At 38.4% G+C, this 24,862-nt stretch overlaps 1 protein-coding gene across 2 annotated transcripts in view; it reads right to left on the reverse strand.

Moving 5' to 3' along the window:
* Window positions 1–789: 789 nt before the first annotated feature.
* Window positions 790–24,862, reverse strand: part of EPS8 (epidermal growth factor receptor pathway substrate 8) — an 82,087-nt gene continuing 58,014 nt past the window's right edge. For both annotated transcript variants that reach the window (XM_040967499.1, XM_040967489.1), the window contains exons 16-21: window positions 23,679–23,787; window positions 22,321–22,464; window positions 13,272–13,494; window positions 6,659–6,839; window positions 5,099–5,228; window positions 790–3,119 (exon numbers count right to left, since the gene is read on the reverse strand). In XM_040967499.1, the coding sequence (XP_040823433.1) occupies window positions 3,006–3,119; window positions 5,099–5,228; window positions 6,659–6,839; window positions 13,272–13,494; window positions 22,321–22,464; window positions 23,679–23,787 (901 nt within the window). In that variant the 3' untranslated portion in view covers window positions 790–3,005. The remainder of the gene's footprint in view (window positions 3,120–5,098; window positions 5,229–6,658; window positions 6,840–13,271; window positions 13,495–22,320; window positions 22,465–23,678; window positions 23,788–24,862) is intronic.

A 24,862-nucleotide genomic window follows, 5' to 3' on the forward strand; every position in this document is an offset into this window, starting at 1 on the left:
AGTTGAAATGCTGATTGCGACACCTGCATACCATAAGAGAGTGTGGTTGTGCTCGAGTCTTAGATCCATTTCTGATTCTAGCTTCCTGTTAATGCATATCCTAGGAGGCAACAGGTGTTGGTTCTAGTAGTTGGGTCCTTGTCACCTGTTTGGAAGACCCAGATTGAATTCCTAGCTCCTGAAACCGACCATTCCATTGCTACTATTGGGGATGAACTAGTGCTTTCCATATAAAAATAAATAAAAATTTTGAATATTCTCTATTATTGTTTAAATATCAGAGAATGATTATATCTCATTATGAAAAGAATGTGATATTTTTCTAATTGTTTATTTTCAAGAAAAAAGTATATAGAAGAGTAAGCTTCTAAGTAGGCAGCAGTTGGAATGTGTTGCTTAGGGAGTTAGTTATTCCATTTGCTTCAATTCAGCCACTTTCTCATCTTTGTGATTGAGTGTCTGACTGATTCAATCCAAAATACAAGCTATAGGGAGGCAGAAGGTTGGAAGGTGAATAAGTGATACCTCATTGTTGTTTTCCGTGGTATTTCTACCAACATCACCCTGATAATGACTGTCCACCCCGTGAGCAGCAGAAGAATGCCAGGAGCAGCAGCGCTAGTTTTAGTTTTCAGTCTTTCTCTTTCCCTACTCCTAGATGAGCCTTTAGAGGTCCAGCATCAGCTACCTGCATGCTCTTCTTAGAGTTCCAAGTTCCTGCTCCTCTAGCTTTCTGAAAAAGTTCCTTAATTCCTCAGGCAAGAGTGTCAATCAGGCTGCGCCCTCTTGTTTGTTTTCCAACTTGATGGACTTTTCCATCAAACTTCTGAGGCCCCAGTGACCACACTCCTTGCGTGTCTGGATCTCCACTTTGGGGTGCCCTCCCAGGAAGTGTCTACATCCCGTTCATCTCTTCTCCTTGCTCCCTGCAGCCCTCAGTGAGGTGAGTGCTTCCAGCAATCACTATACTGGGGATATTTTCCTTTGTAATTTACAGCATAAAGACACTGGTTACAACAACTACTTTAAGATCAGGTTTGCTAATTTGCACGCAGATTATGTCAACTTCTCAAATGTTCTTTCTTTTGTCTTATTCCTATATCCCCAGTTTTCAATAAGGAAAAGTTACCAACATGTGACAGTATTTGTGAAATGTAAAGGGTCTAAACTAATTCTCCTTAACTCGTTCTTACATTTGGTGCACTGTCCAAGGGGCAGTGTTATGGTGACACAGATACGGGACGGGAAAAGCTTTCCTGACCTGCATGATCTGGGAAAAGTTAGCCTCTAGGGAATAAACTTCCTGAAAATAGTAGGACACTTCAGCAAACTCACAGAAAATGAAATTAAAATATAACTTTAATTTGGTGAAAAAAAATATGAAGCCCACTCTGAAATCCATGCGTGGGAAGGCTCACTAGACGTTCTTGGAAAATGCATGTTATGAAAAACTATGCATGCATTTCAATTTTTTTTTTTTGCACCAAAAGTAAACTTACTTGTAACTTTATTTTCTACAGCCTTTATGAAATTTTCCTCATGTAGTTCACAGTTATTTCTAAATATTAAGTATTTACATGAAGGCATTTAACCATTTTAAGTGCTCTATACATTTAATCCTCATTACTTTTAGCAACTATTGTTAGGTGGCAGAAAAAAGGTGAGATAAAAAATGTAGAAAGAAAATAAATACTTGGAGAATAAAATATATATATATAATATGGAGAATGGTTTTATCCATTCAGAAATAAATGAATTCTAATTAGGAAAAAACTATGTATGTCCACTTTTTCCCAATTTATTCCATTCAATTGTAAATTCCAATCTACACAGCGAATATCCCTTCTAATAAAACAGAAACCGTTTATTAACATACAGCAAATACTGTTTATTGCAGACTTTTCGGCTGACTCGTGAAAAAGGCACTATGAAAATTAATGAATCTAGATAATCTCTCTAAATGGATTTATGTTAAAATATACAACATTCTCACATAACATCTGTTTCATATATGTGAAATAACATTAAATGACAAAAATTGTGTTTCCAAAAATAACTTTTGTTGAAGGTTAGGTTTCTCTCTTTCCTCTATCTAGAATCTATGACTGGATCAAAATATGTGTAAATTAAGTGTTTCTTCTTACCAAAAAGACTTGACACAGAAATACACAATAAATGGCCCCAGGTTCCTTTTCACTACGTCTATCAATACTCAGAGGCCATCATTAAGCAAAATACTGTCATGTGCACCAGGGCAGGCTACTCTGTGTGACAGATTTTGATTGAATATGACCTCTTTCCAACTTGTGCTTTCTCACATACAGGAATACGGTAACACATAAGCAGCAGAATATGAACTAAATCAGTATACACACTGTGCAAGGAACTACGATCAGGAGAGCTGTGTAACATGTCTGTGGAATCCTCCACAGCTTTGCATTTGCAAGTGCAGGCCTGGCTGTACTTTACAGTCCTTCAAATGTTTCAATGCTGTTTTTCTAGTATTTTATTTTTTTAAACCATTGGCATTAAGAACGTTAAATAAACAGTCTATCATTGAGTATGTCAGAGACCTAGGTAAGCAGGGACTTAGTAAGGTGAGGCCAGACGTCACATTCACAGGCAAAACTGCAATTTCATTAGATTTCAAATCACTGACAATATCTGCTTTGTTGTGATACATTTAGGCGCCACAGCAACCTCATATATACCCCCAAAATATGGCTTGAATAATTAAAACTAATTAAGGAAATTTCATTGTAGCCAAGCAGAAAATACATATCCCCAGGGCAAAATTTTTCAGTTTAAGATCCTTTTCCAATTTTAGAAAAATAATGGTCCCTCACACAAGTCCTCTGCTTACTTAGATTTGCATGTTTTTAAAATGGTGATAAATTAAATACACCAAGAAAAAAACAAATCTGACATTCCCTTCAAGGCTTCTGAAAACAAAGCATATTGGAATAATGCCAAGAATATGGAATTTAAAAAAGCACACACACAAATTAGTGGCTGCTTCCCTCATCAAACGATTCCACTCCTGAGTCACTTGCAGCCGCACTGATTTTTTCCTGTCGTCGTCGCATGATTTCTTGCAACTCAGAGCTGCCGTTGCTATCCTGCAAAATAAAACATGGTCCCGACAAAACAGTTACTGGTTTGGGGAGAGTGCAGGATATGTAACCAAATGGTTCAAGGTCAAACCCCTGTGAGGTGATTCTCTAGCATTTCTTTGGGAAAACTAAAGGTTGTCCCGCCTACAAATGACATTTTGGACTTCATGAACATATCACGGTTGTGCCCATTAATGTTGTTCATTCTCTGTGCCTTTCATGAAAGAAGCTGAAGATAAACCAATCATGCCTGTGGAAGGCAGTGGGTTCCCTGAGAGAAAGAAAATGCATGCATACTAAATACAACCACAAGGTAAACTGCCCAAGAATCTTTCCTCAAATGAAGCAAAATTATGGACTGCCCTTGGATTTCAAGTGATGGGTTCAGGATACAGCAAAGGGCCCTTGGCTACAAGAAAACATTCAGCACTCCTCTGATCATGTTCCTGGTTCTCCCTTCCCAGTTCTAGAACCCTGTCCTTATTCCTCTGCCACCCATCAGAAGTCTCTGACTACCCAGGTGAGGAACTTAGAAGATGAACTAGATCCTTCCCACAAGAGGCAGGATGGGCTAGAAACACGTGGAGCCTGAGGTCGTCAGCCTGTGCCTCCAGGTGCATCCCTAGAAAGAGGCAGCAAGACAGCAAGAGGAAGTGGGTGTGGAGAAAAAATGACCACACCGTCCATTCTGCAATGAAGAATAAAGAATGTTCATTCAAAGATATGCTCAAAGAGTAATTTAAAGTCTCAGTAAAATTAGAGAATATAATGGGAACAAAACTGCTTGAGAAAAGAGAAAATTCTTATTCATAAGCAATAGATAGAAAGTAATCACACAAACTCTAACAGAAAATTGCCAAGATTAAAAACAGCAGGGAAAACTTCTAAGAGAAATACAGTTTTTTCTTGATTGAGAATGGTTATAAGGGTAACATGCATAGATAGAACTATGTTACGCTCAGTTATTCAACTTTAAAATTTTAATGTACTTGGCTAAAGATAATTATGCATTAATTTCATGCCAAAGACTGTATCCTTTCATTTGAGTCCAAGCGTAATTTCCATGAAACTATTAAGAGTTGTTAGAGGTGACACGTGGAAACTACCACCTTTATACAGCTTATTCTAAGTAGAGTAAGATGCAGGCAACTTAAATATGTCACCAAGAAAACAGTGACTCCTCTGCCTCCATACAGACAAATATGATTAAGTAATCGCATTGCAAGGTGCTGCGTTTTCAGTAATCCCTGCCTGAGTTTCCAGCCCTGAGACAAACAACCAGGGAACAAAAGTGATATTTTGAGACCCGATGATTTGTTCATAGTCTTCATCCATACTCGTGAGGAATAGTGTTCCTTTTCAAAATTTTTTTTTACTTACTACTTGTTGAATTCCTTATTTAGTGGAGAGTTACTTGTGATAATAAAGTGAAAGATAAGAAAAGGAGGAGGAGAAAGGGTAGAAGTGAGAGAAGGAGGAAGAGGGGATAGGGTGAGATTTATCATCCTGCCTTTAAAACTATATGAAAAAAATGGAATTTATTCCCATTCATAAATTTAAAGTTAAAATGTAAAAACAATAAGACCTCATAAGCTAAACCTTATTAGAATCTGTAAATGAAATATTAAGGACAGGCAAAATCTGCTGGCCTCTTAAAGGGACTTTACTCACTCAGAAGTGAATTACTATTATTGCATCAAAATTAAAATTCCACTAGCAGTAGTTATTGCTACAGAATGAGGGCATTGGTCTTCACTAGCTGTACCAAAGTATGTGCTCAAGCTTTATGCTAAATGAGCACTCAACAATAAATCCGTCTCCCTGCAAATGGTCTCTGATGTTCTCAAGTGATGAACTTCCAAAAGTGGAGCCAATAAGAAAGAGAAACCGGCCATTATGGACATAGTTTGTTCCAGAACTTTCAGTTTACTGTCAACACTCTTTATTAATGCACAAACCCACCACGTGGGGCTGACAGGACCTACCTCTAGTGCAGCTTTTTGTACGGTGATTTGGCTAAAGACTCTGGCCCCTTCAGGACACACGGATCTCAGTTCATCTTTATTGAGAGAGAAAAGTTGGGCACCATTTAATACTCCAAGACTATTGACAGTCCTGAAAAAAAAAAAAAAAGAAAGCAACATTAAAACTATTTCCTAGGAAAAGAGAACAAAGCAAACATTTCTGTGTCTGTTGGTCCCCCTGCCTTCCCGGGGTCTCCGTACACTGGACACGTCACTCCACTTCCTTGGAGCCTGGAGAGGGACCCTGTTGGTGACTGACTGGGACACATCCAAAAGGGAGCCAACTGGATTTGCTATCACTACTGTTCATATTATTTCCTTAAAATCTGCTGTTTCTCAGAAAGAAAGGAATAGTTGACTTACTAGTAATCTGGCAATTGACTAACAACTGTATCTTATTTTTCAGTCTCACTGGTAACTTTAGAGTATGTCAAGGTCCATTCGGTGTTATTCAAGTAGCTCATTGTATCAAATTTGCATACATAATCACAGACTTTTAGATTACAGACACACAGAAGCTCTGTTGTAAGTTTACTAAAGGAAACACTTTATGAAGCTTATAATCAGGGGTGGGCACTTGACCTTGTGGGTAAGACGGGGGTTGAGCCGTCCACATGATACACTGTAATCCTAGGTTGATGTGTGACTTCGGCCTGGGATGTTAATCCTTGGAAGCAGTGGTTATGTTGTGGCCCAAGTAGCTGGGTTCTTGCCACCCACTGTGGGAAACCTAGATTTGGCATTCCTGGCTCCTGGAGACTACTCAGACATTTTGGGAGTGAACTGGCCAATGGAAGCTCTCTTTATCTCTCTGCTTCTCAAATACAATTTTTTGAGATTATTAACTTGATGGTTATACATAAAAAGAGGAAGAAGAGAAAGCAAAGAAGAAGAAAGAAGAAGGAGAAGAAACAAAGAGGAAGAAGAAAGTGAGGGAAGAGGAGGTGGAAGGAGAAGTTTTTTTCCATCTGTTGATTTACTCTCCAAATGCAATAGCCAGGACTGGGCCAAGCTTATTCCAGGAGTCTGAAACCCCACCCAAGTCTTCCATGTGGGCACCAAGTACTTGGGTCACCATACACTGCTCTGTTCTCTCCCAGGTGCATCAAGGAGCGTAGCAGCTAAGACTTGAATTAGCACTCACAGGAGGTGCCAATATTGTAGGGGGCAACTTAACCAGTCCCTCAACTACAATTCTTAAAAAACTTTATAACTGAAAATAGGTAAAGTTCTTCATTTGTTATTTGTCTGAGACAAAACAATCAGTGTAAGAAACCAAGGATGTATAAATTCTACTAACTAGAAAACAGGGTGACATGGCATTATAGTTATTTCTGCATCTTCCAATTATTATTATTATTATTATTATTATTTTTGCTATGGGTAGCAACAGTCATTTCGCAAACAAGGAACAAAGAATACAGTCTGGACTCAAACATTATAAGAGTGGCTTGTTACAGGTAAGTGGCCAAGTTGAAAACAATATAGCTTTTGCATATGACATGGTAAAGAAAGACTTACACAGGGTTGAATCCCTTGGACTGCAGCCAGGTCTTCACATCCTCGGGTGTAGAGTCATAGGTGATGTTGACAACTGGCACGTTCTGCCGTGGCACGTGGAACTTCTTCTGGGCAGCACTCCGACCAATGGTCAGCCTGTGGATGAGCTCATCCTGTACTTCTTCCATCTGGGATTTCCTGCCTAGACACCCACAAAGAGTATGGTATTTAAAAAAATATATATAGCTTAACATAATATTGCCTCTGTAGTATCTCAATCCCAATAACCCTTTTCCCCAGCAGGACTTACAATCTAGAGTTTCTAACAGTTTTTCTCACTTTTATACACAACAATGTAAATTCTGTGGTCAAATAGTAAAGTAACAATTTCACTCTTTTCTCTATTGTACACTTACCTGGCAACTCAGTTAACCTAAGCCTGGTTAAACTGAACTCCCGTTCTGTAAATGCACCCGTACTGCTGAATACAATAATGCTGAATGGGTGATCTGTGAAACACATGCTTATGAACCTCAGCTAGGCTGTTAATCTTCCGGGACAATCACTCTACACTCCCTGTTTGCATGGTTCTTGACAGTTTTGACCCTGGCAAGCATTTGGCAATGCCTACTGATGTTCCTGGTCGTCACAACTGAAGGATGATGGCAGGGAGGAAGACAGTGGGTGCAGGCCTTGGATGCTCACAATAATCTGCCATGCTTAGGAAACCCTCAGCATCCAATCGCAGAGAAAAATGCAAGCTCCAATGTCAACAAAGGCCAGGGTGAGAAACCCTGGCCTGGAACACATCAACGTCAGACATCTTGATGTTTAATGTCTTCTACTGTTTCTGCAAACTTCTGTTACCTTATTCCCCAATTCCCCATCAATTCACCTTGAATTGATGACCTGACTTACTAATTTCTGGATTTTTTTTTTAAATAAAAAGATTACAATTTCCACACATTCACCTAAAAGTCCTCCTTGCTTTCAGTGCTTGCCTGCATACTTTGCCCTCCTTTCCATTACATTATAGATGAACTGTTTCGCTGCTCCCAAAGCTAATCTTTCTATGTATAAACTAGATCCCAAGATTCCACCTAGCCAAATACTTAAACAGGAACTTCTCCCTCTCTTATGCTTTCATCAATTGTCTCCATTTACTCGATTGTTTAATCAGTATTCAAACCTATTATTCTTTGCCTCCCTTTTGGGAAATTCCATCTTGCCCCTGAGAATTATTGTCCTTTTCTCAGTTCTCTTTTGAGCAAAACTCCATGAAAATATATCATTTGCCTGCAATTTCCATTTCTCTTAAATTCATTACCATTTGTTCATTGGTTTTGCCCTCATAGTTCCAATTATATCTTTCCAAACCCCAGTGGCCAATTCCTTCACATCCATTAACTCATGCAGCCTACAGATGACTTCTCCTCAAAATGCTACTTGCGATCTGCAGGTCACCACCTTCTCATTTTTCTCCCCTGTCTCACTGTCCAGTCGTCAGTGTCACTCACTGCATCTTATTATCTCTGCAACTAAGTCATGCTGAATTGCTCTAGGCACAATCCTTGACCCTCCTCTCTGCCTACACCTACTCCACAAATGACCATTGAGCCTGCACTGGGTGCCAATTATCTTGCAGTCCTGGCAATTACTCAGAACTCTCTGTTCATTCATCCTGTGTACTTGGAATAGTTCCCCGAGTATCTCCTTAAACACCTCAAATAAATCTCATATAAAACATGTCTAAGCCTGAATACCCAATCTTCCGGAAGTTTGTTCTTTATGAAGTGTTTATGCCTCACAACTCAGCTAATTGCAGCCAACCTCTCCAGTCCCTCTAGTAAAAATCCAAGGGGCAGTTGTGGCACAGTGAGCACATTAATGCTTCGGACATCCACTTCCCATAATGGAGTGTTGGTCTGAGTCCTAGCTACTTGGATCCAATCCAGCTTCCTGCTAATGAGAAGGCACTGGGTGATAACCTAAATACCTGAGTCCTTACCACTCACATAGGGCACCTGAATGGAGATTTTTGGTCCTAGATTTTGGCCTGGTCGTGGATATTTGAGGACAGAAGCAGGAAAAAAATATCTCCCTGTGTGTTTATTTCTCTTTCACTCAGCCTTTCAAATAAAATAAATCTTAAAAAAAAATCACCATGGACCTCATGTGATTCCCTTACATTCTATTAACAAATAATGTTTGTTCTACCATCAAAATGTATCCAAATTCAACCGAATCAATATATTTTTTGTTTGCTTTTTTTCTCTCCAGCTTAGTCTGAACCACCAATTAGCCTATGTCTGGTCCTTACAATCATAACCTATCTATTTCCTCTAACTTATTTTATGCTGCAACTTGTCCCCAGCAGCACTCCATCCACATAGCTTCATTAGTTTCCGAACTACTTCCTACCTAATTCTATTCTCTATCAACCTAACTGCCTATACTTCTCTTTCCATTAGAACATAAGTTTTAAAAAACAAACAAACAAACAAAACCACGTTCCTACTGTTTAGTTTGCTTCTATGTCCTTGGCATTCAGACCAGCATAGCTACTGGATTACAACTCCTCAAATAAAAGAATGCATAAAGCATTCTGCTGACTTTTCACTGAAAAGACCTGCTCCTCATCACATGCAAACCCTAAAGAAATGAGCAGCCAAAATTACATTGTTAACTATTAGAATTCAGCTGGAACTGTAACCTTTTAACTTTTCATTTTAGGATTGTTTCACAAAGTCACCATTCCTATCCTTGATTTGTGTACTCACCAGGCTTCTCATTTGGTGCTGATGAAAAAGCTATGGATATGAACATGCAGTAATGAGAAAAATGGAAGTCAGAGATGGGACAAAAATATGTTCGTACTCTAGGGAAGGCAGTGCTAAGAGCTGGCAGTGCTCAATTTTGTGGCTTAGTCCCTGGGTGAGAAAATAAACCCCTTATGTTAATGCTTTTCTTGTTCGTTCCTTTGGTATCTTCAGAAGGGATAGAGGAGGTTTGGATTCTGAAACAGACTGGAATGACTGGCATGATGGAGGGTTCCAGGTAGCTGGGAGTATTTTGAATTGGTTTCCAGGTTAGCAACAGGGGTGTCACTCTTGGCATCTGCTACATTTCAGAAACAGGCATCTAGGATTGTTTCTTTTTCCTTGTGTTCATGATTATTTGATAATATTTTGAGTACTTTCTAGTCATTTTATTTTTATGGAGCTTTAAGCAGTAAGGAGAGATTGGAGGTAACATGCAGCTATATTTTCAGAGTGAGCTGGCTATTAATAAATACACATTTAAATGCACTTATCTGATTCTAAGTCTGGTTAAAAGCCCCAATGGTTATTTAGAAGGAGGGAAGGGGAAAAACTGTTTTCCAAAACAGTGCTGAAGAAGCTACAAAAACACTTTTTTCATTAAAAACAAATATTTAAAGTAAAGCAATGCTTTTGAGATAGCCTAAGAAGGAACGCTATGTTGAATAACTGCAAGGTTTTCATTCGTTTAAGAAAACAAACACACATGTTAATTCTGGGAGAGATATTTATATTCCACACACCAATGAACTCTTTTGCTTAAGAAAAACAACTTGCACATGATGACTCACAATTATCAGGAGAGTCCTCTATCTTTATAAGTATCCAAATTATGACTTTCCCATTTGGTTATTCTTGGTTTCCCAGAGCGGGACAAAGAACACACTGTCTTCACCCTTTCCCTGTTCCAAGCGAGGCCCAGCGGTCCGTGACCTCTGCTCCTAGGCCTGCAGCCGGGGCAGCACAAAGTTAGGGGTCACTGTGCTGACGTGTCAAAGGAAGGGGAATGGTAGAAACTCATGGGAAGAAAGACGAAAGGAACGATTATTACTAAGGACAATTTTCCTTAGGGAAATCAATAAAAATATGTCTAGAACTTTCTAACCTCAAAACTATGACTTTTGTGTCTTCAGAAAAAGAAGCACATTTTGAAAACATATATTGAAATATATTAGTGTCCCATAGTTACACGCACACACACACACACGTCCACATACAGAGTTGTTCTGGTCACACAGAAAAACTCAGCTGCTTTTCAAATCTTCATTTTTTCTTTGGTTTTATGACAAATTCAGGATATGGATACTAAAGTTGCTTCAACGTGCTACAACTTGGTAGAGAAATTAACATTTGCAAGTAGGCTTGTGCTCATTACATTTAACCAGAATTTCTAGAACAGTTGAACAGTAAAAATTTTAGTGTCCTTTAAATTTTTTAATGTATCAAGAATGACTGCAACTGGATGGCTATAACATACCAAGATAAGAAAAACAGTTGGATGAAAATGGGAGCCAAAGATTCAATAATTTAGTTTTGAAGAGCAGGCAGTTAGCCTCGTGATGACACCCACATTCCATACCAGAGTATGTGGACATGGTTTCAAGCTCCAGACACTGACTCCAGGCCCCTAAAAATATAGACCTGGGAAGGAAGCAGTGATGGCACAAGTAGATGGCTTCCTGCCATTGGAGTGGCTGTAATGCAGTTCTTGGCTCCTGGCTTTGGACTGGTCCATTTTCAGCTGTTGGACTGAACCAGGTCACTCTATCTCAAACAAATTTTAAAAATTCGTTTTGAACATGAATTTCAGACATCCAATCTCAGCCTTAAAATTAAGCATTCAATACATGTATCTGAATGTGAGAAAGGAGATTTTGGCCTGAAGTCTTAAATGTGGGATTATTCCTCTTACAATGATACTTAAAAAATGGTACTTAAAAAATGGAAATGGTGTGATCATCAAGAGCAAAAATGTGCTTAATATAGAAAGAATGCAGAACCCTGGGACACATATTGAGAGAATGACAGATACCAAGTAAACACACACAAACACACCTACAACATAACACTCATACAATTCTGTATTGAGGAAATTCAGAAAATCTCCCTGGCTCTAATTTTCCAAGTATTTTTATATGCCAAATATAGAAATGGGTAGGCATTGTGGTATGGCAGGTTTAGTGTGCCACTTGGGATGCCCAGATCCTGTGTCATAGAGACAATGTATGGAACCAAGTCCTGCCTCTGCTTCTGATTCCATTTTCTAAGATGTACCTGGAAGAAAACAGATGAAAGACCAAATACTTGGCTTCCGGCCTCCTACACAGGAGACCCAGATGGCATTCCTGACTCTTGGCTTTGGCTTGGCCCAGTAGCAGCTGTTATGATTCTTTGGGGGAGTGAATCAGTAGATGGACTATCTCCTCTGATTTTGCCTCTCTGTGTGTCATTCTGTATTTCAAATAAATAAACCTTTAAAATAAATAAATAAAAGGTGTCACTTGGGATGCCTGCATCCCATACCGGAGAGCCTGGGTTTGAATTCTGGTTCTGCTTCTGTTTCTACCTTCTTGCTAAGCAGCTGATGATGGTTCAGCTCCTTGGTTAAATCTCTGTCACTTTTGTGGGAGATGCAGCGATGGAGGAAGTCAACCAGCTGACATAAGAGCTCTGTGTTCTCTCTCTCCCTCTCTCTCTACTTTTCAAACAAATATGAAAGCAAATAACTGATGTAGATAAATTTTTGTAATCTTAAAACATTGTAAAAACATTCATTGGTGATTACAGTTAATAGATATCCTATAATAGAAGTTAAGACAAGATAAAAAAATCACTTAGAATTACACAAAATTTTCAAAATATCTATACTACTATCCTGCATTGGTAACAAAGATAAACAAAATTAACCATTTTGTACCCTATTATTTTTAAAGTAAGGCTTTCATAGGAACCGTTTCTATGAAAATTCAAATTTTAATTGGCTTATGTATGAAATTGAAGTCTCTCTTAACTGCCTGGAACTCGACTGAGGAGTACACATTGTGCCTAATGATGCTGTTTGTGCTTATATGTGAGAACAGCAGTTCTCATGAAGAGAAGCAGGAAGGTGATGGTAGCAGTTTATGATGGTGATCATTATGACAGCAGCAAATACAAATTAGTTAATAATGCATCACATATTGGGCAAAATCAATCAAAGCCTTCCAACATTTGCTCCACTGACACTTTGATCAGAATAAAACTGCTTTGGGGAGCTATCCTGTATATGTGGAATATTGTTAAACATCCCTGGCCATCATCTATCACATGCCAGCAGCATTGTCCTCATGTCACCACCAGAACCTTCTAGAATACCCAGCTCCAAAGTCAAAACCATCCCTGATTAAGAATCACTGACATATCTGCTTTACATGCATTATCTCATTAAATTCTCACACTTCTCCTATGAGGCAAGTAATTTTAGCTTTTTCTATTCCATACATTCAATTGCAGAAGGGACTACTAAATTGCTGAAGGGCACAGGATAGCAAACAATACTTCATGATGCCCATTCCAGCATGTTTGGCTCTGGAACCTACATTCAATCACGAGATAGTCGAAATGCATACATCAGACAGTGGAAAGTGCCGCTTACAACTCAGAATTCATTAGAGGAAGACAGAAATACGGTGAAAAATCTTTGAAATCTATGAAGTACAGTGCAAGTACAAAGGATTCTGACTTAAATTTACTACTAATAGAATCAATCAAACTTAAGTGACTTAGTAGTGCTCTTAATTCACATAATAATTTTTTGGCCTCCCTGGGAAACTTACGATCCACTGGAAGTTGCTTCTGTCTCTGGCTGTCTCGAATGATACTGCCACCACTCTCGCTGGAGCTGCTGTTCTGCCGGGTTATGTTGGCTGGGATCTTCGAGACAGGAACAGCTGTAGGAGCAGCAGGGGGAAGGGGAACAGGAACAGGAGCTGGTGCAGGAGGAGGTGAAGGCGCAGAGGGAGTATCCAATGGTCTTGGCCCATACTCCAGCCTTTGTTTCTAGAAAAAGGCAAACAATGAACTTAAAACTTCAATGAATACAGAAGTAAACAAACACACACAAAAAATCAGACTTTGCCAGGGTAATGTTGGCTGTGATTTATTCCTGAACTTAAAGGTATACATGAAGTTACATTCACATACCCACCACTCACAAACCCTATGTCTAATCCTATTTGGCATAATGAGCAATAAAAGCAACCTTTTCAATATTTTACGAACATATCTGAACTGTAAATTAAGGAATCACAGGGCTACCCTGGTAGCAAATAGGAATATAATATTAAATGTCAAGAAAATAAAATTTGTACTTGGATTCACACAAGACCATCACAGGTCAAAAGAGTTCTGATTACATTATAATATACACTAATCTCAATTTTAAATTTTAAATTGTATTAGAAACCTGATTATGAAACCATAATGTTTCATTTAATCCTCAATTAATATATATGTTGTATTCAAATATATTTACTTCTATCATTTCTAAGAAATTCAGTAAAAAGAGGGGGTACTATCTTACCTCTATCTTACCTTTTTAAAGGGACTACACCTTCAACCAAACAATTTAAAAATGTTAATAATTTTTATCAAGTCACAGCCCTTTTTGACATTATGTGAATGTCAACTGATAAAAATCAGAAAATTTTATTGTTGAAATGCAAATGCTATCTGATAGATGGGTAATAGAATTTTGTTTAAATGTTTAGACTGTCAAGCTATTATAAAGCAGTATTTATGCATATTCCTTATAAAGATACAGAAACTCAAGCTCTTAATCTAAATAAAATAATTTACACAGACAACTACAGATAAAAGGCTCCAGATTTCCAAAAGGAGCATTTTCCTTGTGAAATTGAAATCCAGAGTACTGATTTAAAATAGAGACAAAGTTTAGATATCACAGTGGTACAACTTTAATTATCCAAAATTTTAGGGCCAGTGTATAAAATGCAAACAGGTCCTTTGGTCATCTGTCCTTTGATTACAACAGTAGTTTTAGTTCTTTGCTGGCTCCAATATAAGCTAATATTGATTTTATCAGAGTCCTCCCAATTATCACAGTGATCAAAAACAGCAGTACACACTACACATACCACTTTTCACTTGAATCTTTACTCAGAAAACCTGTCACAGTTGTCATCCAAGCAAATAATTAACACCTACAAGGCAAGGAGCCCTCTTCCTTTTCTGTTGTCTGATGGCACTCACTGTCAGTTGGATGGCGACAGTGGAAAGGATATTAGGCAAATAGGGAAGGGAGCTGATAGCACTGCTGTGATGCTGCTACGGGGACAGCCAGGGTAACGAAGGAAGAGGCAGGGAGGAAAGAGAAGAGGGACAGAGAAGACTCCCAGACCTAGTTGTCGAACTCGAGCAGGTGGATGGAGCAGACACACATCTGATTGATAATCCCCTCAGCATTCAGGGCTCAGAAATATTCCTAATCCATCCAATCGTGTATCAGAAGACATTGTTACCATATAATCCAACAAAACAATAAAAACTATTTAAAACAATCAAGATAGAGCAAACATCACCCGAACACCCAGCACACAGTAAAGTTATCTGACTAAATGTCTATGCAAAGTTCCTTTGCATGTTATTTCATGAAAGGTTAAGTCTCACACTCGTGTTCCCGAAATGCATCAGTTTAAATTGTTGTTTTTAAAGCAGAAACAAACATTGAAATGCCATCAGCTCTGAATTCTATGATATGATTCATATTTTCTGCTTCATAAAAACAACCACAGCTAGTGTTTTGCTTTCCATCAGGCAGTAACTCAAAAAAACCAAAATACACTGTGTGTTATTGTCACACTCAAGCCTGAAGACAAGATTACCAAATGTCCAGGGCTCCGTTTCACTCACCTGCACCGCTGTCAAATGCATTCTTATCAGGATGGCTTAAATGAATACTGGGTTCCTCAAAATAGGTTTAAAGTAAACCTATTTGATTAAAGAAAACCAGCATGACATTTTTTGATGACTTAAATTACGAACTACATTTACTTGCATATTTTCCTCTTTCCTTTTCTCTTGCCTCATGTTCTTACTCTGACAATGGGAAGGTTTCCTCCTTGACTCATTACAACCAGTTTTGAGATGGTAGACAAGATGGCCTTCCATGGACACTGGTTTGCAATTCTTGTTGTGGGAGACACAGGGTACTGCTTCCTGCAAGTGTTTTGGTATTCTTTGCTATTGTCTCCACAACTAGCCATTGAATACCTAGCTCTGACACCTTCTGTCTCATGGTTTGCTCTGGTCAAACAAACAGAAGTGATGAGATTGGTGTACTTTCACTTTCTGAGCCTAGAAAATAGAACTGCATCCTAAAATTGCTCTCCTGAACCAAAGGGCCAGAAGTTCCGAACTCAGAAAAAGAAAACTTGATCCAATTTTTCCAGTTTGCTGTTACACTTCACTGCAGAGGAAAATGGGATGTTGGTCAACCTGACAAGGACCGACTTCTGTACTGGCATCTCTTCCTAAGTCTTCCCTGTCATTTTCCATCAACACAAAGTTCAGCTTCCCACAACATCTTTTTTTGAAAGAGGTCAAAATTTCTAGAACTTAGCGGATACATACTTTCCTACTGATGACTAAGTGGGAAGGAGTTACTTCTAATTAATGCCAATATTGCTGCAGAGTGGAAATTATGCAAGTAAGCCCAACAAAGCCATGAAAATTGAACTGTTCTGAAAAATTTAACCTACTCAGAATTGCATGTTTTCCCTCTAAATTTGGCCTTTTTGGGAACTGTAAAGTGAAAACACAGCACAGCTGGAACATTTGGAGGGTGTTAAGTCGAGAGATTGAATCCAAAACACGATATTAAAATGAAGTGCCAGGAGCGAATGAACGTGGGTTACCTCTGACAGCTCGCCCAGTAATTGCTATTAGAAGAATGGAGCAAATCACATCAAATGAGAAAATGAACACAGGATATGGAATCAAGGAAATGTCAATTATAATTCAAATAAGAGACCAAAAAATGGGCATAAATTAGTTTCTAGTTTCTGCCTACCCACAAAGGAATCTGTGAGAGTCTGTAAATATATAATTAACATCCACCGTCCTTCTCTAGCCATGTCAAAATAACCATGCCAATCAGACAATAGTATAAACAGTAGAAAGCATTTCAGTATTAGCTATCCATCTATTAAAAGTACTAACTTTAAATATTAGCATGAAGGTGCATTTGCACATGCAAGCTGAAGAGCAGCATGTATATTATACACCGTGTGTATATTTATATATGTGCACCATACATGTATGTGTTATACGTAGGGCAGGTATTATCCAAACCATCACAAGAAATTTCAGGAAAAATGCTAATATATGGGGCAGAATATAAAGCAATCATTGTTAAAGAAAGAATATAAAAGGAGTTACCAGATTTGGAGTACTGAACAAACAAGCAGATTCAGATCAAAGGACACAAAGCAGCAAGCATAAAGGATGCTTGAAATAAAAGATACACTGTATAGCACAAGGACTGCAGTGGATACCAGGAATTTATACTCAGTGTTCTTGTTAAATGAGTAGAAATAACTGCTCTAAGGGTGGGGAATGGATAACTATGTGAGATGATGGGATGTGAATTTGAACTATTACAGCAAACATTTTACTATACTGTGTAGATATTTTATAACTTCATGTTGTACATTATGCTTTTCATTAATGAGCACAATATTCTAAGATTTGTTGAAAACATTTTCTATAGAGCTGAAGATCCTCAGGAAGTTGGCCAGGCTGGAAGAATGCCTAGTCTGTCTCAGAAAATGATGACTTTCTGTCCAGTATCTGAGTGTCTGGATGGAGCTTAAAAAGCAAAACATTTATAACATGGTATGAAGTCAGCAGCATTTGTCAGTTTAGTGGTCAACTATGGAAAATACTTCTTTTAATTTAAGGTTATTTAAACGTGTCTACACAGAATGTTAAGGTTTTATATCTAAGCCTAGTTATGGAGATTATATAAGTTGGTGAGAAGAGTTCCCTGGATGACCAGAAGTTGGCCACAAAAATACAGCAAAGCTTTGCAAAACTTCCAACTTTGATCAAAAGACTTGCCATCTTCTATCATCTCTCATGAACATTTATTTTCTTTACCCTGTGCCTACATTCAGTTATTTCAGCATTCCATATCTGTGGTAAATGCTTTATTACCTCCATTCCTTCTATTTCTAAAGCCTTGCTGAAGCCATAGGGGAAACACTTTAGGTGGGAACAGCTGCCTTTGCAGAGCTGCTAAAAATCACTGCAAATGTGAGGATATTAAATTGCCTGGACTCTCTCTGGGATGCTGGGTGGCAATTCAACACCTATTCTCTGCTGGTGAAGCCATGAGCATCCCTGCCATCAAACGCAATCAAAAGTGTGAACAATAGGCAGGGGCTGTCCTGTAATACAAGGATACTTTCAAAAAGCCTGTAGAAAACGGAATTAAAATGTAAGTTTTAATGGGTGAAAAAACATTTTGAAATCCATGCATTATGAAATATCTTCAAAAAGTGGATGGAAAATGATTTATGGAAAAAATACTATACATAGACTTCAAATTTATACCAAAACCATTTTATCTTTTAATTCAGTTTTCCAGGAATTTTTTTGAAGCCTCCGCATATTCACTTTTTCTTAGGTAATATACAGAATAACACTAAGAGTCACAACTATATCCACTTTAAAATACTTGGGCCATGGGCCTCTGGTGCAGCAGTTTCAATGACACTTGGGACATCCACACCCCAACAGAGAATGCCTACATTAGAGTTTCAGCTACATCTTAATTCTAGTGTTGTGCCTTTTCCCTTGCCTTTATAAAACATTCGAAATATTTATTTATTTGAAGGAGAGAGAAGGAACGAAGGAAGCAAGGAAGCAGAGGAGCAGGGAGAAAGGAAAGGAGGAAGAAAGGGAAGGAGGGAGGCAAAGAGAGAGATTATCTATTCACCTAGTAATTGGGCCAGGCTGGAATCAGCAACCAAGAACTCCATCCAGCTCTCTCATGTAGGACCACACACCCAACTTCTTGGGCCATGTTCTTCTGCCTTCCCAGGCACATTAGTAGGGAGTTGGATGAGAAGTGAAGCAGCATGGATTTGAATAGGCATCCAATGTAGGATGTCTGAATCACAACGCTGGCAAAACACACCTGACTCCAACTTCCTGTTAATGAACACCGTATGGGGCAGCAGGTGACAACCTGAGTGTTCGGGCTCTGACCACCCACCTGGGAGATCTGGATTGAGTTCCAGCACTGGCTATTGCAGACATTTGAGGAGTGAACTAGCAAATGAAAAATTTATTCACTCACTTCGTCTTCTTACCTTTCACCTAAATAAAAGCATAATCAAAATTCTTAGACATTTAAAACACTTGATAACTCACAGGTGATACACAGAAATGGTTTACATCTAATTCTCTTATTTTCATAATTCACATAGCATCTACCCTACGTGAATCATATAATTTAGGTAATTTTTCCAAATGATAACAGAAATGAAAAAAAAGGTGAAATCCAGCGAATGGATACACAAGGGAAGAACTGATTCTAAGAATGGTGACAGATCAGATCACCTTTTATCAAGTATAACACATGTTGAAGCTATTCTGAGAAAAATATCACATTAAGCATTCGTACAGTGAAAAAATGATGTTTGTGCAAGAAGACATGACATCCTTTTGTAGCCACTTTTCCCTGGAATAACAGTATATAAGGGAAAGGGCTCCCATTCAGAGCACCGGATCCCAATCAAAGCTTGTCAAGGCTTGTGCACAAATTATTTCTCCTACACCTCTACTTCCGAAGGAAAAATAATGTGCCTATTTCACAAGGCCATTGTGGAACTAAAAGCAGCTGGTATCTGCAAAATGCAAAGTGTTTAACCAATGCCAGGCACACAGCATGAGCATGGACCACTGGCAGTGTCTCTATTGCTGTGTAGGAGCACAGAGCACACTTAAATAATGCATCCTGAGGTGTTTTGCTGGAGGACACCGCAGGGATCTAAAATGCTTTTTTTTAGAAGAGAAGCTCTTCAGAATTGTGGCATCACCAGCAGGAAGTGAGAAAAGGAGAAAAAGTGTACGGGTCCCATCTGAGGAGGGGAGAGAGGATCCCTACTATTTCAGCAAGAATAGAGCCGAGAAGAAAGCCAAGGTGACAAGGTTTTCCCCAGGGAATCCACTGCGCTTCATCTGGCTTTCTGTTGTGTTTTTTATCAAGCACAAGATGCTGGTGCTCAGATAAAAGGGGAAAGACCAATCAGAGGGGTAAGACACAGAATTTCAATCTCATGAAATTGTCTAAGGTTAAGCTATCAGTGTCATTGGAGTGTTATATAAATATGGTGCAATCTTTATTGTCATTTGGAAATAAACCACAGGAGCTTTCCTTAGACATTTTAGGTTAAAGTTTCTGGCTGATGCTGTTGCGCAGATAATAAAAACAAGCAGCGTATACTTCTAGACATGTTTTCTTTTCCATTTTATTTTATTCCTTTTTCAAAAAAAGTTATAAATGCTTTGAGAATGAATTTTTTTTTTCGGAGTGGGATTTGTGCTAGATAGCAGATTGTTGAGTTGTTTATTAAAATTTTACAAGATCTTGCTGGTTTTGTTGGGTTCAGCCCCAAATTTTCAGAAGGTGTTAAAAAAAAAAAGCAGATGGTTTCTAATATCCTCTGAAAAGAGAATTGCAGTGTAAACAACATGAGTATACACAGAAACTTTGACACACATTGCTATAAGCATCACTGCATTCATAGTTGCATCTAGAATTTTCAGAAGACAGTGAGACAGTGTGGAAAAGTTTAAAAGGAAGTAGCCAAACTAGGCCATCTCCTCAAGGACCCCAAGTTTCTATTTATATAACGTAGCAAACGCTAACTCCTGAAACTTGGTTTCCCTTGAAAAAAGAAATCTTGGTTGAGTCAAAGTTGACCAAAATCTAAGATGAGTTCTGTACAATATAGTGGGCACAGATTTTATTTTCCGAAAGTACTCTCACTACTGATGATATGGTTTAATTTTAGACACCCATGTTTTCAGAAATGTCAACTTATGGCTCAAGCCAGGAATTAGAATTAAATACCAACAAAAAATGTCCAATCAGTTAACAGTAGAAGTTAAGAGATGTTAAACTCTTAAATGAAAAATTTTCAAGTCAGAAACTTTACATTTCTAAGAAATTTCAGGTAGAGAGAAGTACAGAATTTATATTATTTGCTACTTTAAGAGTTTCATTAGAGTTTGCCTTTTGCTCACCATGTGCACACAAAAGCACACTCTGAGAACTGTTTTTTTTTTCACAGGTAAAGTATAATCTCTTAGCTTCTGCTCACATACAGGAAACAGTACTACTCCTCCTGAACAATGCATCTCCTTCCGTGTAGTGAGTTAAATAGTTACAGGCACACAGTTCACAGAACATACACTCTGTCAGTCAAGGCATATGCTTTGAGTATACAATCAATCACAGTTACTGTTTAAGAACATGGTTAAAAGCTCTGAAGGAAAGAAAGACCAAGAATCGCAAATCAAACAGAAACCTATGTTACGCCAGGTTACCACATCTCCAACTCAGTAAAGTGAGAAAATCAGGACAGAAAAAAGTATTAAAAACTAAGTTGGAAGTTTCACTGCAAAAAATCCATGCGGAACAGAGCAGACCATACCTTGAATAATTCAAACTCCTTTTTTGGCATCAACAGCTAATGACAAATAGGAACATAAAATGAACATATCCTGCATATGCACATCAGGCCAGTCAGCATTTCCAAACTTCTGGGATTTCAATCACTTCACATCACCGATACGTACAAACTATATTATTTTTTATTCTGAACGCTTGTCTTACAGATTGTAATAAGGCCAGGTCCCTACAGATAAACTGATGATCTACACTTCAGTGTCAGAAGGAAATGCTGAGCTCTTAAATGAATCATCAAACATCAATTCTACAACGCAGAAACTTGTATGTTATTAAGTCCAGACCTGGCATAAAAGTAATAATGGCACTGCATGATCTATGAAACTTTTACTGAAATTTAGTATAGCATTAGGGGGTCATTTGTGATCTTCCTCAAGACTCTGAAAATTAAAGGAATTTTTCCCTGAAGAACAAAAAAAGAAGTCACCCCTAAGGTTTAGAGGCTGCCCGTGGAAAAATCGATTCATTTTGTCGTCTTGGTCAGAAGACAGATCAGATTCCAGACAACTTCTCATAGGTCTCGAACCCCCAGAGTTCAATAGTGAGTGAATTTCACATATTAGGGTGAATGAGATGAGTAGGGACAATAGAATCCTGAAAAGGTGGCCTCAAGGATTCATTCGGTGATCAGATGAGAACCTGACTGCGACGTGTACTATCATCTTCTAGGGGAAACAGTGCATGTATGCACTTGTGTGAGGTGAGATGATCACAGGCTCAAGGCTGCTTCAGCACAGCAGTGAAGACACAGACAGCACTTGGCTGGGCACCTGCTGCACGTTAGCATCACCATGTCAGTGTCACACTCTACAAGGGACCAACGGTGGACGGGAGAATTACGGGTGGACACACAGAAACACTATTTCCCTGAATGTCAGAAATGACATGAAGAAAGCCATTCAGAAAAACACTCACTCACTGTCACACATTTTAAAGTTTCCTTAACAGGTGAATGACAAGTATGTGATTCTTCCCTGTGTCTCTCACCATTGTCACTGAACTACTCTAAAATATATGTAGTCAGTGAAATCTCAAAATAATTACACCAAAATGTAGTAAAATTCCGCATAATGCAATACATTTAAAAATGCAAAACCCACAATTACCTGTATGGTATGCGTATATGGTGGGTCAGCACGCCCCAACCCAGACTCTGGAGGTCTCACAATATCCAAAATGTTATTTGGCACAAATCCAGAGTCTCCACTTGCATTTCGAACTTTCCACCACTGCTTCCTGTCATCAAGTATCTGCCAATGTAAGAAAACAAAGGCATAACTTCCATATGGAAATCAATCCATGAAGTGAGTTGGATTCTTTTCCCTAGATGCCAACCCAGAAAAACTTTTCACTCCTGACTGTTGATTCAGTTGCAACCTACTGCTGACCGCAGAACTCTCAGGAGTCACACTAAAAATCACGTATTTTAGAATAAATAAAACAAACATCACTAGGGAGAATAAAACAAAACACTAGGGAGAATATGAGGATCATATTACCTTCCAAAAGTGAATCTGTATGATCTAAACTATTGTGTTAAAGTGGCTTCCTTGGTCAGCTTACTGTTTTCATTTTTTGGATGAAAAGGAAAAGAAAATCACGTTTATTTGTTTACAAAATTTATAATCTTGATTCCTCATATATTTGTATGTGTATATACACACACACACATATATATATATTAAGAAGATGAACTCTCAGCACAACCTTGGAAAGGGATTTGTCATAGTTAACTATTCCTAATACCATTAACTCCCTGACTGCTGAGTTAATTTCTGCAAGGACATTGGGATGGAAAGAAGGAAATGTTTTCTACTATTTAAGACATTACAGTGCCAGGCCTGGTGTGATGGTTCAATTGCTACATCTTCACCTTACAAGCAGTAAGATCCCATATGGGAGCCAGTTTGTGTCCTGTTCGAATTCCCATCCAGCTCCCTGCTTGTGGCCTGGGAAACCAGTGGAGGATGGTGCAAAACTTTGGTACCCTTAACCTGAGTGGGAGACCTGGAGAAAGTTCTTGGTTCCCGGCTTCAGGTCAGCTCAGCTCTAGCTGCTGCAGGCATTTGGGGATGAACTAACGGATGGAAGATCTTTCTCTCTGCTTCTCCTTCTCTCTGTAAAGCTGATCTGCTTTTCCAATGAAAATAAAGATATTATAGTGAATATCTTTAAAATAATATCTTTTAAGAAGATATTATAGTGAATTGATGCACATAAACGGATAACTAAATTTTACTCCAAAGTGAGAAGTCTGCAAAAAGAATGAAAACCAAGAAATTCACACAAATCTCTCTCTAAGGCAAACAGACAGTCTCCAACATACCACACTCTCAGTGACATAACATGCAGCATAATAATCTCTTGATCTCAGCAATTCTCTGAGTATGGTTTTGACATATCAAGAAAGAAAGCCAATAAATTTATTTTACAAAGAGTATAAAAAAGAGCAAAATGCTATTACCTCTAAAATATCATCCTTTAGGACTGAGAGCTCACTGTTGTTCCTGGCTACAAAGTCATACTTGGATTTGGCATATTTCTTAGGTTGTGTTTTCATTGGGTCATAGTTTCTATAAAAAAAAAAAACACACAAAATATATGATCACTCTGCAAGCTCTTCCTAAACATGCCAAACAAAAGCAAAACATTAAGGGAAGCCAAATCTTACCAGGAAATTCTGTCATTGAGTCAGCAGCTTAGTTTTTTTAAATATGTTTTACAAAACCTGAGAAATAAAGAACTGTTCTGTTCTTACTATTAAGATTCACCCACTGGAGTGGTGACTGCAATGCTCAAGCCCTCCTTTTGCGTGCCTGGGGTGTGTGCGTCTCAGGTCTTGTGGTTCCTGCCACCACACGGACTGCACTTCCAGTTCCTGGCTACTGGGGGTATTTGGGCAATGAGCCAGAGAGCACAGTGTCTCATTCTTTACTTCTCAAATTAATAAAAAACAAAATAAAGTAGATGGCATGAACTATGGCCAAAAGCAACAATCAAAAGCACTAAGTTAGCTGGTAATGAACCAAATATATAATCCGATTCCATGAATTCTCTGTGTAGACAGTTTTTGTTAATTACCATCTATACTATGAAAGACATCAGAAAGATAAATTTACCATTTTTCATACACTTGAAGGAGACAAGATAATTTCCATAGACATTAAGTTATATGTTGATTTCACTAATTTAAATAGTATCTTGAATTCACTTACATATTTAATTGGATCAATAAAAAATAAATTATTTCACTGCAAAGTTCTTAAAATATTAATGACACAAATATGGGAACAATATTTAAGAAAAAAAAAACTTTTCTCAGGGATGGTACTGTGGCATAGTGGGTTAAACCTCTGCTTGGACATCAGCATCGCATTTTGGATTGCGACTTCAAGTCCTAGTTACTCCCAATCCAGTTTCCTACAAGGAACGTACTTGGGAAGACAGTGGAAGTTGGTCCAAGTCCTTGGGCCCTTGCCATACGTATGGGGAACTAAGACAGAATTCCAGGCTTTTGGCTGGCTCAGCCCTGGCAGTTGCCACATTTGGTGGGTGGACCAGTAGAAGGAACCTCTCTTACTCCTTCTCTCTACCTCTGTTGTTTCAAATAAATAAAGAAACGCCTTGAAAGCTTCTCTGGGGTGAGTG

This window comes from Ochotona curzoniae, unplaced genomic scaffold (genome assembly GCF_017591425.1).
Source record: "Ochotona curzoniae isolate NIBS_2020 unplaced genomic scaffold, NIBS_Ocur_1.0 contig_1482, whole genome shotgun sequence".
NCBI classification, from domain to species: domain Eukaryota; kingdom Metazoa; phylum Chordata; class Mammalia; order Lagomorpha; family Ochotonidae; genus Ochotona; species Ochotona curzoniae.